Source organism: Saccostrea cucullata, unplaced genomic scaffold, assembly GCF_032062105.1.
Source record: "Saccostrea cucullata isolate Sc308-1 unplaced genomic scaffold, CSIRO_AGI_Scuc_v1 ctg10345, whole genome shotgun sequence".
In the NCBI taxonomy this organism is placed as follows: Eukaryota; Metazoa; Mollusca; class Bivalvia; order Ostreida; family Ostreidae; genus Saccostrea; species Saccostrea cuccullata.
The window spans coordinates 1-23,503 of NW_026924398.1; the positions used below are offsets into that span (position 1 = coordinate 1).

The 23,503-nt window shown below is 32.3% G+C and overlaps 1 protein-coding gene and 2 pseudogenes across 1 annotated transcript; 1 reads left to right on the top strand and 2 right to left on the bottom strand.

Moving 5' to 3' along the window:
• Nucleotides 1-13,013: 13,013 nt before the first annotated feature.
• Nucleotides 13,014-14,618, top strand: LOC134266360 (uncharacterized; annotated as a pseudogene).
• Nucleotides 14,619-15,276: 658 nt separating this feature from the next.
• Nucleotides 15,277-19,231, bottom strand: LOC134266361 (uncharacterized; annotated as a pseudogene).
• Nucleotides 19,232-22,731: 3,500 nt separating this feature from the next.
• On the bottom strand, nucleotides 22,732-23,484 carry LOC134266362 (zinc finger BED domain-containing protein 4-like). Its single transcript, XM_062748614.1, has 2 exons — nucleotides 23,424-23,484; nucleotides 22,732-23,240 (listed from the first exon to the last, which is right to left on the bottom strand). Exons 1-2 carry the CDS (start codon nucleotides 23,443-23,445, stop codon nucleotides 22,732-22,734), a joined length of 531 nt encoding a protein of 176 aa, XP_062604598.1. The 5' UTR covers nucleotides 23,446-23,484.
• Nucleotides 23,485-23,503: the final 19 nt, after the last annotated feature.

The following is a 23,503-nucleotide window of genomic DNA, read 5'->3' on the forward strand; positions in this document are numbered from 1 at the left end:
CACATTATATTATAATTAGACTTAAACTGTATTTGGAGTAGAATTTTGAGAGTTTTTAACAGAAATTTCTATTTTTAGTAACAACCAACACCGTTCATCGAAATCTAAAACCGATACACAGAATTATGTATTTTAGTGTAGTCTACTTGTGTGCCAATGTATATTGAAATCAGACCAAAACTGTAGGAGGAGTAGCATTTTGAAAGAATTTCACAGAAATTTCTATTTTTAGTAACAACTGCAACACCATTCATCGAAATCAAAAACCGATACACAGAATTATGTATCTTAGTGTAGTGTATTTGTGTGCCAAGTTATATTGAAATCAGACCAAAACTGTAGGAGGAGTAGCATTTTGAAAGAATTTCACAGAAATTTCTATTTTTAGTAACAACGGCAACATCGTTCATGGAAATCAAAAACCGATACACAGAATTATGTATCTTAATGTAGTGTACTTGTGTGCCAAGTTATATTGAAATCAGGCGAAAGCTGTAGGAGGAGTAGCATTTTGAAAGAATTTCACAGAAATTTCTATTTTTAGTGACAACGGCAACACCGTTCATCGAAATCAAAAACCGATACACAGAATTATGTATCTTAGTGTAGTGTACTTGGTGTGCCAAGTTATATTGAAATCAGACCATAACTGTAGGAGGAGTAGCATTTTGAAAGAATTTCACAGAAATTTCTATTTTTAGTAACAACGGCAACACCGTTCATCGAAATCAAAAACCGATACACAGAATTATGTATCTTTGTGTAGTCTACCTGTGTGCCAAGTTATATTGAAATCAGACCAAAACTGTAGGAGGAGTAGCATTTTGAAAAATTGTTTACAGACAGACAGACGGACAGACAGACGGACGGACGCAACGGACGGATTACTATCGCATAAGCTCTTCTGGTCTCTGACCAGTAGAGCTAAAAATCAAAAGTCTAGGTTCTCTACAATAAAGATTTTATATTATGATGTTGAAATTCTACATGTCTGGTTTTCTGTAAGTCTAAGGTAAGTAACTCTAATTACAAAAACTGGAAAGCAATAAAAAATGTGTTGCCAAAGGCCACGCTGATGAAAAACATGCAGCAAAAAAAGGGAAAATACAGGCCTTTGTTTAGCTACACCAAAGAAACAACTTCACTACAAATTCAGTACCCTGCAGTCCAAGTAAAGCAATCCAGAGAATCACACGCACTACCAGCCATAAGATGTCAAAAGAGGAAAAGTGTGCACCTTTGACATGACGACTATATAGTCCCCTTTTTAGGTTCACCAGAATTACCGAAAATGCAACCGTTAGAGAAATGAAATGAACACAAGGTCACAGCCCCTACAATGTCATACATGTACATATAATTATAAAGAGCACAACACATACCGTAAATACACACATAATACATGTATACATACCAGGTGACTCGATCTCTCGAAGTTCAAGGGACCGCAAGAAAAGTTCGAGAGATCGAAGGGTTCGTGAGATAGAAATTAAATAAAATCCGGATTTTTCAGTTCCGATTATCGTTATTCTACTATTATAGATACCGGAAGTATATGTAAATAAAGTCATTGCACGTTTTCAATCATATTTTACACAGGTAATTCACTTGATTCCAACAAGAAAGATTGTATTTCGAATAAATAAAACGAATTCCTTAAAGCTTCAATATTTATTTGTTCTTATTTCATGATTACATGAAACCCCAAAAGCATTCGTCGGTTTTATTTCGCGGCTTGATCGGATCCTTAACCAGTGTTTACCACTGACACCAGATTTTTTTTAATAGGTATTCAGTCCATGAGAAATGAATTTCTTGTGCAATATTTCTACACTAAGATTATGTAGATTCTAATAAAAGTTCATAGTCAATGGGAATTTATTGAAACGAACGTCTACAAATTATTTTCTAAAAATTATCGTCTCGGATTCAAGTCCAAATAAGTTGTGAATTCGTTTATAATTTAACTATAACAACTAATTAATTTTATCAACACATGAACGACCCACAGGTGTAGTGTCATCTATTTAAACATCCAATTAACACCTCCATGCTAGCCCCAGGTGTTCATTGTTTTCCAGGTAAGTCCAGGCTGCATCAATTTTACGCTTGATCGGCGTGTATACACGCGCAATCAAAACTTCGAGAGACAGAGAGTAAAAATCAATGAAATATGTGTAACGGGACCCAGATCTTGGTTCGAGAGATAGAGAGTTTCGAGAGATAGAAGTTCGAGAGGTCAGGAGTAAATTTGCTTAGTTATATAAAGGAAAAAAACGGGACCGTAGGTTCACTTCGAGAGATCGGAGTTCGAGCCATCGAGAGTCACCTGTATAATATTAACGTACATGCACACACACACACACACACACACACACATATATATATATATATATATATATATATATATATATATAGAAAGCACAAAGAAATTCACTTTTACATGGATACCCACTTCCGCCCAGCCCGGGGTTAAACTCTCGACCTTCGGAATCTGTCTCCTAGCAGTGCAGGAACAGCGCGCTAGACCGCTCGGCTATCTAGGCAAGTCAAAAACCTTGCTTTCGATGCCGATGGAATTCTCGCGGCGCTGCCCTACACTACACGGTCATTGACAATTGAAGTGAGATACAGTTATTTGGACATAAGTTTTAACAGAGGATTGTTACCAGTACATGTTGTAATGAAATTAATTATTATTTATAAAGCACATTTTTACAACAACTTTTAAACTAACATAACTGCCCTAAGTGAAGAAATATTAATATAGAAAGCACATAGAAATTCACTTTTACATGGATACCCACTTCCGCCTAATATATATATATATATATATATATATATATATATATATATATATATATATATATATATATATATATATATATATATATATATATATATATCTATTCTGGTCTTTGACCAGTAGAGCTAAAAATAAAATCTTAATTTTCTATAAATCGCGATATTTTTTCTACAATTTTTACATATGTATATTTATATTGTTCTATTCACAGGCCTTTGGATTGCTTAAAAAAATTTCTGTGTAAACATTTTTTTTCAACACCTCAATTTTTTTTCTAAGCGATCTAAAGGCCTGTGGTTCTATTATTATATATTTAGATTTTTGACGTGATATTTGAAGTACTAATAGAACTATAGAGATTTTTCTCCGATGCGATTCCTGTGAAAACGACATTGAAAATGACGTCTCCTAATTGACGGAGCATCACACTTTTGTTAGATTATGTATAATGCTCGAGATATCGCTAACTTGGATCCCAAATATGCATAATAAAGCATATAGTAAACTAGGGTAGTCATGAATTTGTCTTCTTATAGCAAATCGGAATTTTTGACTGTTAAACCTCTGTAGAAAGGCTTTACGGGAGGATAGGAAGATTATCGACGAAACTTGATCCAGACTGTAAAAAACGAGATTGGGAGTGACCAATGTCACACTATATCTCATAAGTACCGCATTTTTTTAAAAAGAATATGCTTTACTTGTTCTGTAGAATTTAGGCTTGACAGGAAATGGTGTATGGACGTTGAGTAGATAAGTTAAGTCAAACTGTATAGGAACTCTTGGGAAAATGTTGAGAAAATGAAAGCTCATATTATTTTAATGCACGTGACGTCGAAGATTTTGCAGTTCCGTGAATTAATGATATATCCTGATAAATCACCCAAAATTGATATCAACTTACAACATTTTGAAATGAAATTTTGAAGACCATATAAGTAAAGATTCTTTTATATTATGCATGACATTTTGCCCGATTATGTCGTCAAATAGGTTTTCTGTGCAACAAGTCCGTGTAATTTTTGAACGGCCCTCGTAAATAAATTCATTAAATAAAATCATATGTCTCTGTCCTTTCAAAAATCTAGTTCAAATTGTGTAAATTAATTAATAAATTAAAAAACTAATTAAGGAACGGTTTAAAGAAAATTTTAAGTAAAAGCAAAAAATTAATTAACAATTTAAATAGATTGGTGAATTCATTAATGAATAAATTAATGAACTAACTAAATAATATGTGAATTTATAAATGAATAAATAATTTTAATGTAAATAATAAATAAATCAAAAAGGTTAAATACACTGTAATTATGGCAATTATTGAAACTTATTAATATATAAAAGTTTTCATGTTGGGATGAAATGATGAAGGTTGTGGGTACTGGGGAGAAAATACCTGGATTCCATGAGGAAACATCCCATGCTTACCGGTAACACCCGCTGTGAGCAGAATGAATTGGTCTCATGTTACGTTAGGGTATCCAATTCCAATAAAACAAAGACTTTAGATTAAATATTAAACAAGTCGGTCAAAATATATACGATCTACGCAGCACTGTTAAGGCCTACTCTGATGATATGAACTAAAAATAGACGTGTGCAAATAGATGCACTTTAATTACTAAGACTTGATTATTTTTTGTAAAGCTATTATATTACCAGGTTACTTTAATGTTTATAGAAATAAGATTGTATACCCCACTTTGTACTGATTCTAGTTTGGTCATCTTCACTAGCCAAGGGTTTCCGATCCAAAATCTACTTTACAACCCTTGGCAAATTTGGCTGAAAATTTTAGAACTCGCGCAAACGAATTTGATTGGCTGCGAAGTCCTAGTCTATGCAAGGTTTTTACTAATCGACGATTTTCGGCTGAATTAAAGTCTGTTCGAGTGATTTATGCAAAAGAAGAGTATTATTTACAAGGAATGAAAGTTAGGACGTGATATATGCTAAAAAAAAAAAACAAGGGAGGAATTAGTTTGATATTATTTTTTGGATTATATATGTTTTCCAAAATTATTGAAAGGACCACATAAGTACGTGTTCCGCATTTTAGGTGCATCAATTTAAGCCAATCAAATGTCACGGCCTATTGATAATAATTGATACGGCAACATGTAGAAAGTGTTGTCAAACTCCTGACAAAATTAACATCACGAAGAACAATATTTTCTACCACTTTTGAGGTGTGCCAACAGCTGTATGAGGTTGTTGGTTATATTCCACATCAAATTGCATGGAGGTCGCCACATTGTTTCAAACGTCATATTGATTTACTTATGTTACAGCTATTTTTATTCGACACATATTAAAGAGCTTCAATGGACTTTACTCAATTACGGCGAAAGGCGGCCGCGCAATTAAAGTTCCCGGTTGATACATGTAGGACTAAATCTGCCAAGGGTTGTAGAGTAGAGTTCGGATCGGAAACCTTTGGCTAGCGAAGATGAGTTTAGAAAGCTTATCAGAAAGTCAAGTGATAAATGCATCTATACTTATAGATTAATAAATTTTGCCCGAAACGGCTGCACTAGAGTTCTTGCTTACCCTTCTAGGAATACACTAGGTATAAGTTGATGTCCGTAAACTATATGGAAAAACACCACCAAATGTTTTCCCATAGACTTCCATACAAACTTGAGCCCCTGTCACTGATACATATATTGAATTTTGAGCAAATGACTTTTTGGCGTGAAAGGATATTGGAAAACAAAACATGCCAGAAACCAGAAGTCTCTGTCGAGACTGAAGCTCTACTGGTTTGTACTTATAGCTAAGGAAGAGAAAAGTACTTAAGCAGTTGGGAATTGAAACTTTAAAACAGCAATAAATAGTCTGATTTCAGTATGATCTGGCACACAAGTAGACTACACTAACATAGTTCGGTGTATCAGTTTTTGATTTTGATGAACGGTGTTGTCGTGGTTTCTAAAAATAGATTGTGAAATATTTTCAATATCCTACCCTCCTACATTTTAAGTCTGATTTCAATATCACTTGGCACACAAGTAGACTACACTTACATACATGTACATAATTATGTGTATCAGTTTTTGATTTTGATGAACGGTGTTGTCGTGGTTTCTAAAATAGAAATTTCTGTCAAATATTTTCAATATCCTACACTCCTACAGTTTTCGTCCGATTTCAAATTCACTTGGCACACAAGTAGACTACACTAAGATACATATATAATTCTGTGCATTGGTTTTTTTGATTTTGATAAACAGTGTTGCCGTGGTTACTAAAAATAGAAATTTCTGTGAAATGCTTTCAAAATGCTACTCCTACAGTTTTTGTGTGATTTCAATATAACTTGGCACGTACACAAGTAGACTACACTACGATATATTCTATGTATCGGTTTTTTTTTTTTGTTTTTTGTTTTTTTTTTTTTAATTTTTTTTTATTAAAAGCATATGCAATATACAACATAGTGGATATAAATTGTAACATACATCACAATTAATGTTTTTATGTTCATATCAGAGTAGTTATATTACTTCTATAGAGAAGAAAAGAAAAATATATCATATGTGTCATAGGTATATAACAAGCATTTTGTTTTCTTTTATAACATTCACAAATTTATCTGTTCAGTAGTTATATTACTTCTATAGAGAAGAAAAGAAAAATATATAAATATATCATACGTATCATAGGTATATAACAAGCATTTTGTTTTCTTTTATAACATTCACAAATTTATCTGTTCAATTTAATGCAATTATTCTAAGAGCGTATAAACATAGAATGTATAATACATAGGGAGAAATAAATAAATATTGAATCCAGGTAGCAAAGGGAGTCCTATTCAACACCAGCACTGTCCATAATGAGGACCCCTAGCTACCACACATGAAGACTGGTTTCTTCTTGTGTTTGATATGTCATTGTCTACACCATAATCTTTTTTTCATAAACAATTTGCTAAGTCACTGTACATGCTGTTTCTTATTTTACCAGTTTTTTTCACATTAGAATTTTGTAAAACAAGCCAATTTTTAACATAAGATTTCAAACTTTCTTCTGACATTCTTTCATTATTGAATCGACTCTTCATTTTATATTTATAGATTGTAAAACAAATAAATGAGATAAGATTATTCAAAATACATGTTTTCTCTGATAAATCACCAAAAAATCCCAACATAATACGTTTCCATGAAACATTAAATTTTAAAAATATACTAATTTTCCTCCACAAATATGTTGTAATTGTACAAGAAAATAAAAGATGTTCACTATCTTCTGATACATTACATAACTCACACATTGGTGATACATCTTTATTCCATTTACTTACACTTATATTAGTATTCAACAGACAGTTAATCAGTTTGTAATTGAATTCTGCAATCTTTTTGTCATACATATTACAAATTTTTGAAGTGTATATATTCTTCCATAATGATTTATCTTCTATGTTGAAATACTTATTCCACTTATTCTCATATACTGAATTCTGAAATTTGGATTGAACTAAGACCGAATAATAAAAATCACTTTTTAGAGATTTGATCGATTTAAAACAATTGTTTCTAAACAAAAACGAGTCATTATTATGAATGTTAATATAATTGGCATAGGAACAATCAAGCCTTGATTTAAAAGGTCTTAATGTCTTTTTTAGCATAATATATTCACAGTAAATATTGTTCTTACATTTTAATTTATCCCAAAAGTAATCTATTGCATGTATTTCACCGTTTTCATCAAAAAGATCTTTTACATATAATATACCACTCTTGATCCATTGTTCAAAACATAATGTTTTAGAATCATATCGAAATAAATTATTGTGCCAGATAAATTGGGATAAAAATTCTTCCTTCAGAATTTTGTTGTTTTGTTTGATTTTTTTGCACTTATTAAACATTGAAAATACTTCCACATAAAACTGGGGGAAATTAGTCAATTCCCAGAATTTTTTATCATTCAAATTGCAACTCGTTGTTTTAATGATATCATTTATAGATAAATTACTATTTTCCAATAGACTATTTAGAGTAAAGTGTGTTATTGTATCTTTATCCAATATTCTTCTTACCCACGAAGCTTTCGCAGCAGAAAATTTACTTTCAATATCAACGATTCCTATTCCCCCTTGTTCAATTTTACCAATCAATGTATTTCGTTTAATCCTCTCTCTCTTTTTCCACAGAAAGTTAAAAATGATTTTTGAAGCTCTTTTAAAGAATTCTTTATCTGGATTAGGTAAAATAAACGCATTGTAAACAAGCGTTGATACCGCTATCACCGGGGAAAATAAGTGTCAAACTTTCCGGCAACAATAAAACATAAAAATGCTAACGATGGAATAGCACTTTATTATAAACGTAGGTCGGTAGGGTGAATTCTGGAAATCCAAAAACTGCACCCGAACAATCCGAAGCCTAGGAGTTAACTGATTAACAATGATTCGTGTAACATATACATAGTAAAATATAACAATGGCAATTAGCACAATTCTAAGCATGAGTGACAGATGGCTTGGATGGAATAACTCATGACTTGTTGAGTAAATTGATTAAATAATTAATTTCCAGATTCGGAGTTACATAGTAATTAGCACAATTAAAGTTTTTCAAGTTGTTTAAAGTAATTACAGTAATTAAGAGTATATTCTAAAGTCAGCTAAAACATATGTCACTAAAATTGTTTCTATCAAAAATCACAACGTGATACCGCTAAAGTATTTATTATTGTACATTTTCCATTGTTGTTAAGTTGCGTTTTCGCCAAACACTTAAGATTTTTTCAAGTTTACTTAGCCAATTTTTTTCATAACACACGTCTTTATTATGACCTAAATATATTCCAAGAGATTTAACACTTTCAGTTGCAATTTTTACACCGTATAGGTCGTTATTATTGCAATACTCATCAATTAAGGAACCAGTTAAGATACATTCAGTTTTAGATAAGTTAAGTTTCGGACCAGCAACTTTACTAAAATGGTGAATAATATTAAGAGTAGTTGCCAATGAATTGGTGTCTTTTAAGGCATTTGTGCAGTCATCAGCATGTTGGACTATCTTAATATTTTTTGAGGCATTCTCATTAAATGATAGGCCATGTATATTTTCATTATTTCTAATTTGGATAGCAAGTATTTCTAATACGAAAATAAAGAGAAGCGCAGATACCGGACATCCTTGACGTATTCCCCTTTTCATTGAGCAAGATTTTGAAATCCAGCCGTTATTTTTAATTTTGAACGTAGGATTATTATAAAGAGTTTTGATCATATTAATGAAGTCCTCTCCAAAGTTGAATTTTCGTAATGTTTTAAACATGAAGTTATACTCAACAGAGTCAAATGCTTTTTCGAAATCTAAGAATAACAATATGCCATCAAGATCGTGATTTATACAGTGCTCGTATATATCAAGTATCAGTCTCGCATTTTCTCCAATGTATCTTCCTTTGATATATGCACTTTGTTCTTTTCCTATGATTTTTTTAGCAACAGGCTGTAATCGTAAAGCTAAAATCTGTGCAAAAATTTTATAGTCCACATTTGTGAGACTTATAGGTCTGTAATTTTTTAATTTATCTTTTTCACCTTTTTTGTAAATAAGGGAGAGTATTGCGTCTCGTTTTGAGAATGGTAGAATTCCGATCTCAATACTTTTGATTAAACATGAGAAATATATATCTTTAATATCATTCCAAAATATTTTATAAAATTCTGCTGGAAGTCCATCAGAACCAGGAGATTTGTTATTTTTCATATGATGAATGGCTTCCTTACACTCAGACATGGTCGGTAATTTATCGCAATTATTTCTATCATTTTCACTAACTTTAGGACATTCAATATTTTCAAGGTATTTTTCAATATCTTGATCACAAATTTTTCTACTCTCATATAATGCATTATAAAAATCGACTAAAGCTTTCATAATATCTCCATTTTCCATAAAGACAATATCGTCGTCATTAGTAACTTTATTGATCGTATTGTCGCCCTGTTGCTTTTTTTCTAAATTTAAGAAATATGCAGTACTTTTTTCGCCCTTTTCCATCCAGATAGCTCTTGATCTTATGTAAGCCCCTTTACATTTTTGTGCATATAATTCATCAATTTCATTTTCAAGCTGTCTTTTATATCTCATATTTATATGCGAGTAGGGTTTATTTTCCAATATTTTAATTTGATTCTCAATGAAATCAATTCGCTTTCTTTTGGATACAGCATTTTCTTTAGAATAGGCTATTGTGAAATTTTTAATTGATTTTTTCAAGCATTCCCATTTAGAAACCGGATCAGGATCATGAATTCTAGATATTTCTTGTTTAATAAAATTTCTCATTTCATTGCAAAATTTTTCTTTGTTGAGAAGTGACGTATTCATTTTCCAATAACCACTCCCTCTAATATTTTCTGCGGTACAAAAATCAAAGTATAAACCTAAATGGTCACTAAATCTTGTCCCGTCATAATTAGGAGCTTTTCTTAATAAAATTTGATTAAATCTATAGCAGAAACTTTCTGACGTAAATACGTAGTCAATTCTAGATTTTGGATTATTTTCCCCATCACACCACGTGTACCCCTGTTCGTTATTTTTATCACTAAAGGACCAACAGTCGATCAAATTTAATGATTTCGCAAAGTTTCTAAGAGCCTTTACATTTCTATTATTTTCGATGATATCTATCTGACAATTAAAATCTCCACAAACTATTAAGTTATCCAAACTTTTAGCATATTTATTGACCCATTTCAACATTTTATTTAAAAATATAATTTTGTCATTTTCTTTATTTGGCACATAAAAATTGGCCAAACTTAAAATTTGTTCAGATAATTTAACATTTTCCAATAATTTTCTACCGTCAATCGAAGAATGTTTATCTAGTATTTCGATATCAAGATTCTCTTTAAACAAAATAGATACACCTCTACTATATACTGAATCAGAAAAACTATGAATTTTATACCCAAACCAACGTGAATTATAAATTACTTCATTTGCTTCAATAAAATGTGTTTCTTGCAAGAAAATTATATCAAATTTTGCATCCTTAATCCATTCAAACAACAAAATCCTTTTACTATAAGTATTTAAACCACGAGCGTTTATAGAATAGAATGTTAGTAAGTTTGTACTCATTTACATAAAGCTATATTTGCTAAATTACCCCTGGTCCTTTACATTTCTCTTCCTGTTTGAGTTTCTCCTGGCCTCCCGAATGAAGCCGTCCAGATTTGTCTGATTTTCGTCTGGGTTCTTATTTTTCGGAAGTGAGGTACTTCTGAGTCTTTTTGTAAGTTTTGATGTTATCCTACCCAGAATCTGTCCTAGCCGGTTTTCGCCCGGCCATTTTCCGGATTCGTATGGAGGGTAGCATCTGGATATAGCCCGGTTTTTGATTTTAATAAACGGTATTGTCGAGGTTTCTAAAATAGAATTTTCTGTTAAATACTTTAAAAATGCTACTCTTTCTACAGTTTTGGTCTGATTTCAGTATAACTTGGCACACAAGTAGACTACACTAAGATATATAATTCTGTTTATTAATTTTTGATTAAGATGATTGATGTTTCCCTGGTTACTAAAATAGAAAATTCTGTGAAATACTCCAAATACAGTTTTAGTCTGATTATAATATAATCTGGCATTCAAGTAGACTACACTGAGATACATAATTATCAGTTTTGTGTTTTTGATGTTGATGATTGATGTTGTCATGGTAACCAAATTGAAAATTCTGTTTAGTTTTATTTAAAACTACTCAAACACCTGTAGTCTTATTGCAATCTTGCCACAAAAAGAGACTTAATCAAGGATAATTATTACTCTTAGACTATTTATTGCTTTTGTAAAGTTTGAAGTTCCAACCGCTACTTTTCCACGAGAAAACGAATTGTAAACTGACAAAATTTGACAATTCTAAGCCAATAAGTACCTGGGATACTTAAATAAAGCCATAAAATGTCAAAAGTAGGTCACCGTGACCTACTTTTTGGTCGACATTCTCTGAGAACCCCAGATGCATCAACTGACAAAGATTGATGATACTTAACCAATAAGTACCTGAGATATTCAAAAGTAGGTCACAAGATGAAACAAAAAGAACCCAAGATGATTCTAAATCAATTAGTACATGACAGCAGGTCACGGTGACTAACTTATCACTTGCAATTATCTGAGAACCCAAGATACACCAACTACGTTTAATGATTTTAAGCCAGTTGATACCGGTACCTGAAATATTTTTAAAATTATAAAATTTCAAAAGTAAGCCACAGTGACCTACTTTTCAGATGACATACATTGATGAACCAAGATACAACTTGTCCAAAGACACTGTTAGATTATTCTATACATCTAGTACTTATTGTGTTACTCTCTGATGTGTATTTGTCAAAGCTTCGCATAATTTAAAGCATTCTTAATATTCGTTCCTGCCCAACACATGATGATACTCAAAAATAAAAGTTTTTTTTTCATTTACCAGGTTCAGGTATGAACTCTATGACAAATTTGCATATATATTTATTTTCTTTAAAGTTTAAACCTTTGTGATCAATTAGACTACAATAAAGTATTTAAACCTTTTTAGATTTCCATACAATGAAATGTATAGTATAATAGAAATCAACAATGTACAGGACGACAATAATGTAATTTTGCGTAGTTTAAAGCTTGTAAAAAATTCTTTCATCGCTAGTACGAAAAACAGAGGTTTATAACCATTTTTCTGTCATTGAAAAAATTAATTCCAATGTTGCAATATCGTATGGATGTCAAATCATGATTGTTAAAACATATTTAATAACTTTCATCTTCACCCAACATCTTACTCTAAACCTAATCCAAAACAATAACAACCACTAACCCTTTCCTTATCATAATTTAATTTCATATTCATGCTAATAATGAATGAATTTCTTGTGACCTTGTAAAATTATGTTGTACCTCATTGTGAAAATAAATTCTACAAATAGGATCGATACGATATCGTCATGGTATTGTCGATATCGACATAGCACAAAGTCTCATATATGGTACCAAGTATTTCCAATTGAAAGTGCTCATCATGATCGATATCGATACGATATCGACATAATATTGTCGATATCGTCAATATCGACATCCAATTCGTTCTTGTACATGTATGATATTTTTATGATAAATGTCTGTTAGTGTTTTGCATTTAACTGAATTTTCTCTTGTCTTTTGTTTTGTAGACATTCCTGCTGTTCCACAGACCCCTGAGATTTCACCAAAGCAATTCCCATCTTCCGTAGTTCCCAATGGCATTTTTACATACGAACAAACTGGGTTCATAATTACAGGCTACAAGGAAAGAAAAGAAAAGTTTTTATCGCCCACGCACAAAAAAGGCATTGTGGTCAGAAATTACCGATGAACTAACCAAAGTTTTAAAACTGACTTTTCAGTTGCGCAAGTTGAAGGGAGGTGGAAGACACAACTCAGTGCTTTCAAACGACATCAGTCAGATCAAGCAAAGTCGGGCAATGAGCGAAAAAATTATCCCTATAAAGAGGAATTCAGTGACATTCTAAGTGACAGGCATGACATCCATCCTAAGTGTGTTGTCGGATCCTTAACCTCTCCATCAAGCTCACACAGTGGAAGTGTAACTGGATATCAGGAAGAGTCCAGCACAAGCTTAGGCTCTGATGAGCCAGGTATCTCTGATCCCCAGCCCAAAAAGAATAGAAAAATGTCTTCTTCCAGATCTAATTCTTCTCAAGTAATCCATTTTTTGGAAGATTATGTGGAAAATCAAAATAAGAAAAATTAAGAAAACATGAAAAAAATTGAGAAAATGCATAAAGAAAAAAAATGGATTTTTAATGGTTTTCTTTCAGTTTTAAAGAACATGAAAGATTAAATTCTTCAAATCCTAGACATGCATTGACATGTAGGCCCATGAATTCTGATGTTATATGTTTTCACTTGTCTATGTTTTGTATGGTTATTTTCCCTCATACTTTCTTTCAAATGGTATTTCTTGTTGATTTTCTAAACTTGTTGTATTTTTAAGTGGTATTTACCAGTAATTGTCTTTCCATTCAAAGACTTGAAATTTTTCTATAATAGAACAGCTGTTTTGAATGCACGAACAATTTTAGGTTTTTATTTTTTTTTTCACAGGATACACATATTTATGCCACGTCCAGAAATAACATGCAAAATATTGACATACATTCAAATTCCAGAATTGTACTTTATGTATCTAAAGTTTTCAGATCCATGAATTGTCTTTTTAAGAGTGGTCTTGTATGGAACTCAATAACTTACCTGAATTTTTTTCGATGAGGGAATGAAAGAGATATTTACTGTAAAATTTTTGAAACTTTTTAAAAATTGTGTTAATCTTACCATTGATGCAACACTTCTGCAAGATTGTGATGTTCTGGGTAGTTTAAAATTTGAGATATTTGGATGTCAGGGATTCCAAAAATGAAAACATTTGCAATGAAAACACTGTTAAAAATTTATCAAAGTGCAAATGTATGGAGAAACTCTTCATAAGTAGTTTACCAAACTTGAGTGAGGAAGGTCTGTTGTCATTATCCAAGGAGATAGGGGATACACTTAAGTATCTACAAATTCGGAACTCTGTAGAGATAAGGCCAGAAACTTTTCTATGTTTGTTTTAAAAATCTTAAGTGTATCAAGGTCCGTCTGGAGATTATGAAACATGGGCAAATGTTCTGAATGAACATGCTTTAAGGTGCAGTTTTGGACATGAAATTCTTGATTTTTTACCAAAGAGATACCTGATATATGGCAGAGTCTTTTACTCTTTGTTGTCCTTTTGATAACAATTGTTCAACCCATTGATTTATTTTGAGATATTGGTAGCAGTTTTTCTTCAGAGCGAGTACTCGAGGTCGTCTTGACATGTTCATTTTTTTGTAGCTTAAATTAAAATAAAGGGGGGGGGTGAATTTATTGGTACATGTACATGCCCTTGAGTGGGTTTTTTAATTGTTGTATTTAGTTAAGTGAATGGTCTAGTCAGGATTTTTTTTAATTTTACATATTAAGGTGTCTGCATTTTTTTTTCAGAAACCATATTTGGAAAATACTTGATTTCATCTATGAAATAGAGGTTGAGCTGCATTATGTGGCTATAAATTATGGAGACTTCTCATTTCTTCATATGGATGTGAGTTTCAAGTGATGTTGTTTATTTTTTTGATGCTAATTAAGCCAATATGTGATTTGTTTTTCCATTATATTGATCTCTTTGTGGTTTTGTTTATATTTATATAGTTTATAAGCATCAACAAGATGATTGTTTTTCATTTATTTTTATACAATACAAAGGGTTTTTTTTTTTTTACATGAATTGGGTATTCTTTGCTTTATTTTAAAAGATGACACCTTTGGTTTCTATACCAAATTTTCATTGTCAAACTGAATTCTTGGACGTTGTACATTTTAATGAACAATTTAAAAAAGAGAATGCAGATTTTATGTATTGGCCAATTGCCGTGTTAGTAATTGTCTCTTTAATTGACCTTCTGCATCATTTTCACACAATGGAGGAATTAATGGAACCTGTTGAGGGTCATTGTCAAAATGCTCGTCAAGTTCATCTTGGTTTAGGATATAAATGTTCTGTAGGATTCAAGCTGTTACGACAGCCTTGACAACATAAGAAATGTCATTCATTTCAACAAATTGTAGTCTCCGAAATCTACCTTTCAATAATCTGAATGGATTTTCATTGATTACTCTGGTGCTTGATAAAATTTGATTGAACTTAATTTGATCCCTAGTATGATTTTCTCTATTTCGGTATGGAGTAATTAGCCACCGCTTGCAAGGATATGCCCCATCACCTAGTAGATGGCACTGACGACAAAGAATTGCGCCTCTTTGCCTCAATGGAGAATTTTGAAAACACGAGCATCATGCACTCTGCCCGGCCATCCGCAGAAAAGGTGTGTGAATCGTTTATCTTCTCTGCACACTGCTTGGAGAATGTCTGAATGAAATTGCCTATTGAAAAAAATCATTTGAGTGTCCACTAGGGGGGAGGGGCTTTATACGTATATGTGCTCAAATCCATCATTTACAGTCTGCACATCATTTGGCCAAATCACAAACTTTTGAAGAAAGTATATTTGAAAAACGTCTAACATCCTTCCGTTGTGGGAATGGAATGTAGACTCAGAAACATTGAATCGATCTGCAATAGACCCTAGAGTAGGAATATCTTGAAACAACGTCTTGTACAAAGCGTTCCACTTTATATCGTGTTCTTCGTTCCTGTCTGGAAACAGTAAAAATCAAAGTACTGAAAGTACTGGAAAGCGGTTAGCATGCTTTCATCTGATATGTACCGAAAAAAGTGCATGAAATGATATTTAAGTATGCATATCTTTGTCCAATGCCATCAGAGAAAAAACAGACATTCTGCTTTTGTAATACTTTACTTAATAGTAAAACCAATAACATTCCAAACTGATGTCACAGATGGATGCAATCTAATTAAAATCAGATGTTCCGAATCCGCTACTGCTTCTCAAACATCTAACAACATCCTATTTGGGGTCATGTAAGAGTGAATCTTCGATTAGCCAACGAAAATGGTTCCTCCGAAATATTGGCTTATAGTTCAGATGGGTTTCTTGTTTTCACCACCGAACCAAAACACCCGAGGAGTTTTGTAGTAAACAAAATATGCATTGCAAAAGCTGTGTTATGTATGACGTGTGGGGTATCTTGTATAGTTTGCGCTCTTTCGTTTGCATTATTCACATTCAGATGCCAGACTGCAGACTATACATGAAATTTATTCCAAAATTACTTTAATTCAACGTAAGACAGTATCAATAATGATGATATGTAGCCGTGGAATTAATTTGAGAATTGTTTACCGAGGCTTGAATCTACATGGTCAAAGTGTTTGTGTTTACTAGTACATGTATTCATAATCGAAAGGTCGCTCTGATGTGACCCCTAATGGGATGTTAGATGTTTGAGAAGCGGTAGCGGATTTGGAACATTTAGATAAAGTTTAATTAGATTGAAATGCATGTTTCAAAATTCAAACATGAGATTTCTTCAGTTTGAAAGACAGGACGTGCATTTTTAAAATTTCTCTCTTGGTGGCATCCAATCGTTCTCTGGATGAAAACAATTATGTTGATGTTGAAAATTTAATTGTCTTTCATGCTCTATTGAATCTGAAATTAGGTAATTGTAAAGCCTACTATAGCAAACAACTAAAAAAATGACAAGTTAAATTCTTTAGATTAATGGATTTGGAGTAGTGTAGATCTACAGCTGGCTAGTCAGAGAAAAAAGGATGGCTGAGCAGAGACTTTGTATATGAATTGATATCAGAGAGCTCCAGATGTGTAGGCTCACTGCGGGTGTAACCTGTCAACGAGGGATGCTTACTTCTTCTAGGCAACGGATCCCACCTCTTGAACTTTCAGGAGTCAGTTTTTCTTCTTAAATCATCATTGATCATTCTGTATTTTGATACAGATACTTCCGTTTAGAAATATTATGAACTACTTCTACGGGAAGACTGGCGAGTAAACAAGATTATCAAGCTTTATGAAATGTACTTTATTGACTTTTCAAACAAGTAAATGTTCGAATAAAGTAAATGGTATATGAGAATCATTTAAAAGAAGTCTTGCACAATATGTCTAGATAAGGACATATAATGTGTATTTGCCATATACTCTATATGCAATATTAATCTCAAATAAAACATGTGAAAAGGAAAGTTGTCTAATCGATCAATACTAGTATTTTAAAATTCAAATGTACACTAAAAGTCAGTGTAACTTAAGAAGTTATCAGTGTCATTTTCTTCAATATGTCGGTTAAACAATATACACTGATTTTTTTTTTCTATCAATGTGCCTCTAAACACCTGTATTTTAATTTAAGTCTTCTCAAACGCTCAAAATAATAATCGACAAATTGGACTAATTCAAATTTAAAAAGTATTTTCACAGCTAATAATACGTTCCCTAGGAATTGATCAAATTTTCAAAACTTATAAATAAGCATTAGTATATATTTTAAATTTTTGCTAATTGCCAAGATTTTTCATACCTCATTCTTCTGTGAATAATAATGTCGGTTGATTTTTAGAAGAGGATCACAATGCCGATTAAAATTAATATATATTTATCCATTTTTTTTTTCAAAATTAGTTTTACTACTTTAAGTGCCCCATTATTTTTTTTCAAAACTAAAAGTAAGTAATCCCTTATGATCGTTTGTAATAAATTATCAAAGACGGGGAAGAGAATTTACCCCTGGAAGCAGAGCTTTTATAATCTGTTTATTAGACAGAGAAGAAAAGAGAAGAAAACAAACGTTTCATTGTGGAGGTAATCCTATTGTTTCCATAAAAACGTTACAAAAAGTGTAAACCTTACAGATGTATTCGGTGTTTTTATAACAGCGTTTTTCAGGTATTACTAACTTAATAAATGGTGTTTCTTAATACTTTGGCAAGGAAAATCAAACTCGATCAAGAGATTTGCTGATGTTTTTGCAGTCTGTAATAACCTTCAACCTGCTGTATAATTAACCGTATCGTTCAACTTTCAAAAATAAACTAACAGTTGCTATAAATCGCGATCGCACGATGTACATGTAATAAGGACCAAATTCTCAGTTCTTTGAAGTTATTGTTCTAAGTATTGTCAATGCTTTGGTAAATACTTAAATAAGAATTCGATATAATCGTTATAATAGCCACTCTTCATACACAGCATATTGTCAACCTCTCACCAGGGGGCGTATTACGCCAGCAGTATACAAATCATAGGAAGCGCTTTGCTGAAGTTACCGTTGTCGATAGGTAGCGCCTTGTGGAAATTTCCGGTTTTGGTTGCAGAAGGATAAGGTTACGTGCCATAAGCGATGTCGATAGGTAGCGCCTTATGGAAGTTTCCGGTTTTTTGGAGCCCATGCCATAAAGCGGTTAGCTAGCTAACCGCTTAAAAATATACTTGCATATCGGTTTGTTGTTAAATTCAGTTGAATAGCATGAAATATTTTTTAGGGAATTCATGTGATACAACAGAATTAGTTTAACTCTAGGTGCTATGGTGACAGATAGGTCATATAATATAATGTGGAATAATTTTTAATTCAAATCAGATATAAAGATAATGTTCAGACAAATGATTCATAATATTGCGTATGTTATCTCATAACATGTGTTTTTAAAATTAAACCTTAATAAAAACAAAAGTAGTAACGATAATATGTGAATAAAGTATCATACAGTGTCCAAAAAAAACTCGATAACTGCCCCTTACATATTATTGCAAGCTGCACATAGTGTGACAAATGAAAAATCCTCATCTGCAATCATGATGTCGACATCTTCATTTTTAGTAATAATAATTATTGCAGCGCTAAGTAAAGTTCGTTTCGACGCCATATTGATTCAGAAGATGACTGTTTGATTTAACAATAGAAACCGGAATTTAAAATATGATATTTTCTTCTTCTGGAAGGTGCAAATCGAACCGGCCTAGTAAGAAATATACATTCTGTAAATGCATTGTTGCAACAGAGATGCAAGAACTCGAGAAGGAGAAGCTAGTACCTGGCCTTTTTGCAGTCTGTCGAAAGGATTAATTCATGTACACTTAAATCAATTTAGTCTCATTTATATTCATTTCATTGAGATATTGGTTTAAAATGCTTGAATTAGTCCATAATCACCCCACGCAAATTGAAGCGCGTGAGTATTCTGTATTGGTTAATTTATCAACAAAATAGAATATTGTATAAAAGGTAAACAGCCTGGTACAAGATCTAACTAGCCTACGTAGCTTAAGTTACCTTCATAGCTTTATTTACCTACCTGAGGTAGCTTTATTTAGCTACCAAATCAAACTTTTTATTTTCTTAAATTAACATTTTTCCCAGGATGTGCACATCTGAATTTAGGAATGGGTATCGCTTAAAATTAAGTATCCCGATATATAACGACCCCCCCCCAAGAAATATCACAGTAATATCGTGGTATTTTTACAAGCAAGTTTTATAGTGATTTTAAATGAACAGTCATTATTTTTCTTTAAAATATGCAATTAAAACAACATTTCCCTTTTTAAAAATTTTTATGTAACAGATAATAAAATTAATCATGTTTGGATCATTGTGGATGGTAAGATGCCGTTCTTTTCACCTTTTACAACATTTTTTAGATTTTCTCTAATTGTAATTTGAAAGATTGAACAAAAAAATAAATAATTTCTAGACTTTACAATGTGTACCTAAATCCCTACATCTGATGCTGTGATAATTTTCAACATTAAACTCATCTGATCTGATTGATTGTATACTGTTTAACGTCCCTCTCCAGAATATTTCACTGATTTGGAGACGTCACCATTGCCGGTGAAGGGCTGCAAGTTTAGGCCTATGCTCGGCACTTACGGCCTTTGAGCAGGGAGGGATCTTTATCGTGCCACACCTGCTGTGACACGGGGCCTCGGTTTATACGGTCTCATCCGAAGGACCGCCCCATTTAGTCTCCTTTTACGACAAGCAAGGGGGTACTGAGGACCTATTCTAACCCGGATCCCCACGGGGCCATCTGATCTGAAAACAATTCATTAAAAAAATTACTCTTGAAGATGTTTTTTTTTGTGCAATTGCAGTCAAAGTTTTGGGGTATATACAATCATTATAATTAATTTGTAGCCCAACAGTTATTTCTTGAATATAATAACAAAGAAGACCAGTTCTGGTTAACATGATAATGGATTGGTAACTACTAGGGATGGGTATCGCCAAAAATTTCGTATCAAGATATTATCGCGATATATCGTGATATTTATAAGCACACTATTTCTTTGATTTATATGGAATTATTGATTATTATTCCTATTTTTTTTTCATTGTTGTTGTGAATAAATGAAAAATCAATCATTTTATAATGTATTTAATGTGTTTTCATTAAAAACTTAAAAATAAAAAAGAACAAAAATAACAAATAACAAGAAAATAAAATTCTAATTAACAATTCAAACACAAATAGATACAGTCTTTTCTTTCTGGTTTGTAAAAAAAGAAAAAAAATGATCACTTTAAAGTCAATACTCAATAACAATTATATTTGGTTTTTTTCAGTTTAGGGCATGTTTTTTTTAAGAAAAGTAAATTGTCAACATGTTTAGGCTTTAGACGTGCCCTCTGGGCATTTAATATATCTCCCGCCGTAGAAAAAACTCTTTCCGATGGGACACTTGTGGCAGGAATGCAAAGGTATGCTCTAGCAAGTTAAGCAATAAGTGGGAATTTAAATTCATTTTCTTTCCACCAAGAAAGAGGATTTTCCTGAAGAGGTATTGCTCGGGCACTTCTGTATTCATTCACCTGCTGCTCAGCAATCGTACTTGGTGATTTTGGAGGCTCAACATCAGTAATGTATACATCACCAAGAAAGCTGTGGAGCACAGATTCCATAGAATCACCACAAGTAGAGGAAGAACCTTCTGCTTTGACTCTTCTTTTGAAAGGGTTAACAGCTGGAGAATCTGAAGACAGTGAGGGGAGGGGTGGCTCATTCAGGACTTCAACATCATCTAATTCAGCATCTTTCTCTTCTTTCTCTCTTTTCACTATTTCAAAATCCAAATTAGAATTATTTGCAGATGATGCCACTTTACATGCATCAAGTAAAGATTGTCAAACTACTGTAGATACATTATCAACGGATATAGCTTTTATAGAAAAATGGTGTTCTCAAAATCAAATGGTTCTAAATTCTACAAAAACCAAATGCATGTTAGTTGGTACGCATCAAAAGAGATCAATTTTTTCTGAGCATGAAATTATTCTATCTGTATCAAACAAAAAGCTTGATATTGTATCAAATGAAAAAATTCTTGGAGTTTATTTAGATAATTCTTTACAATACAATGTACATATTGACCATGTTTGTAAAACACTGTCACGTAAAATTCCTGCCCTCCGTAGAATTAAAAAGTTTCTTCCTATTCAAACACGCAAGCTGTTTTACAATGCATATATTATGCCTTCAATTGATTATTGTCTAACTATTTGGGGTAATACATCTAACTCAAATCTTGACAGAGTATATAAGCTTCAAAAACGAGCTGCAAGATGTATTTTAGATGCTCCTCCTGATGCGCCCTCACAACCTCTCTTTGAGAAGCTAGATTGGCTCACAGTGTATGAGCAACTTATTGTAAATAAATATGTTTTGTTATATAAATCATTGTTCAACGCTCACCCTACTTATTTAAATAGTATGTTTAACTTCCAGTGTAACAATCAATACAATCTTCGATCAGAATCTAATTTAGACTTGTGTGTACCAGCTCGTAACTGTAAGCTCTTTGAGAACTCCTTTCAATACTCTGGTGCTATCTTATGGAAAATTTACCTGTACATATAAAAATGTCTCAAACACTGAATGCTTTCAAACATCAAGTCAGAATATTTGTAAAACAATGTCGAAATAACTTATGATTATTTTTTTGATTGTGTATATTTATATATGTATGTATATTGATTTTTGTCTACAGAAGGCCCCGGGGAAGAATAGTGCGTGCACTAATCGGGCTACCTTCTTTAAATAAAGTATTATTATTATTATTATTATTATTATTATTATTATACTCTGTACTCGACAGACTTCTAAAACAATATCAGAGTACACCGCTGATCTGTCATTTTCTGATAAAAATGGAAGCATCTTGAACCGCGGATCCAAAGCAGAAACAATGCGTAGAGTGTGTTCAATCCGATTATATCTTTCTTTCAAGTCTTTAAACATAATATTTTTCATGCTGCGGACTGTTGGGGTATCATCATTGTGTTCACGAAGCTTGTCCAGAAGTTTATTGTGAAGTGGCAAGATAATGGACAAAGTGAGAGATTTTTCTGAACACAGGAGTGTTGTTATATCCTAAATGGCTTTAACACCTGGACCACTTCCTCTGCCACAATAAAGTCATCATCATGGAAAGACTTTAATTCTGCTTCTCTTTCTTTTCCTAACTCCTTTGATTTCAAGGTAGCAAATATTGCTACCTGCATTTCGAGAAATCGTGAGATCATATCGTAGGCACTATTCCATCTTGTGCGGACGTCCATTATTAATTTGTGGTGAGGCAGTGATAAACTTTCAGCTGTACTCTTGAGCAAAGCAGCTGCAATGTTGCTTCTGTGAAAAAAGGTTACAATTCTTCTAATTTTGGCTAGAATATTTTCCAGTTTCTTAACTGCAAGGCATTTTTGACAAGCTAAATTTAACGTATGTGCGTAACAGTTAATGTGAACGTTTACGAGGAGTTCACCTGCTTTCATCATATTGGCAGCATTGTCAGAGACAACTGGTGGAAATCCATGAGAAGTGGGCAATTTCAATTCCTTCACAGCGTTTCTCAAAACCTCTGCAACATTTTCTCCTACAATCAGGACAAATATTTTTTAAAATTATTTTTTCAAAGAATTAAACCAATAAAAATATACATGTACTGATTAATTAAATAAATATTTAATTTAGAATCAATTCATTCAATTGCCCTCATATTTCAGCAAATTGAAACAATAATAGTCAAATCATTTATTTTTCATAATTTCCAATGTACCTGTATGAGATTCTGGCATCATCCTGGTTTGCAAAACAAAATTACAAAGATTCCAATCTTTGTCAATATGGGTGGAAGTA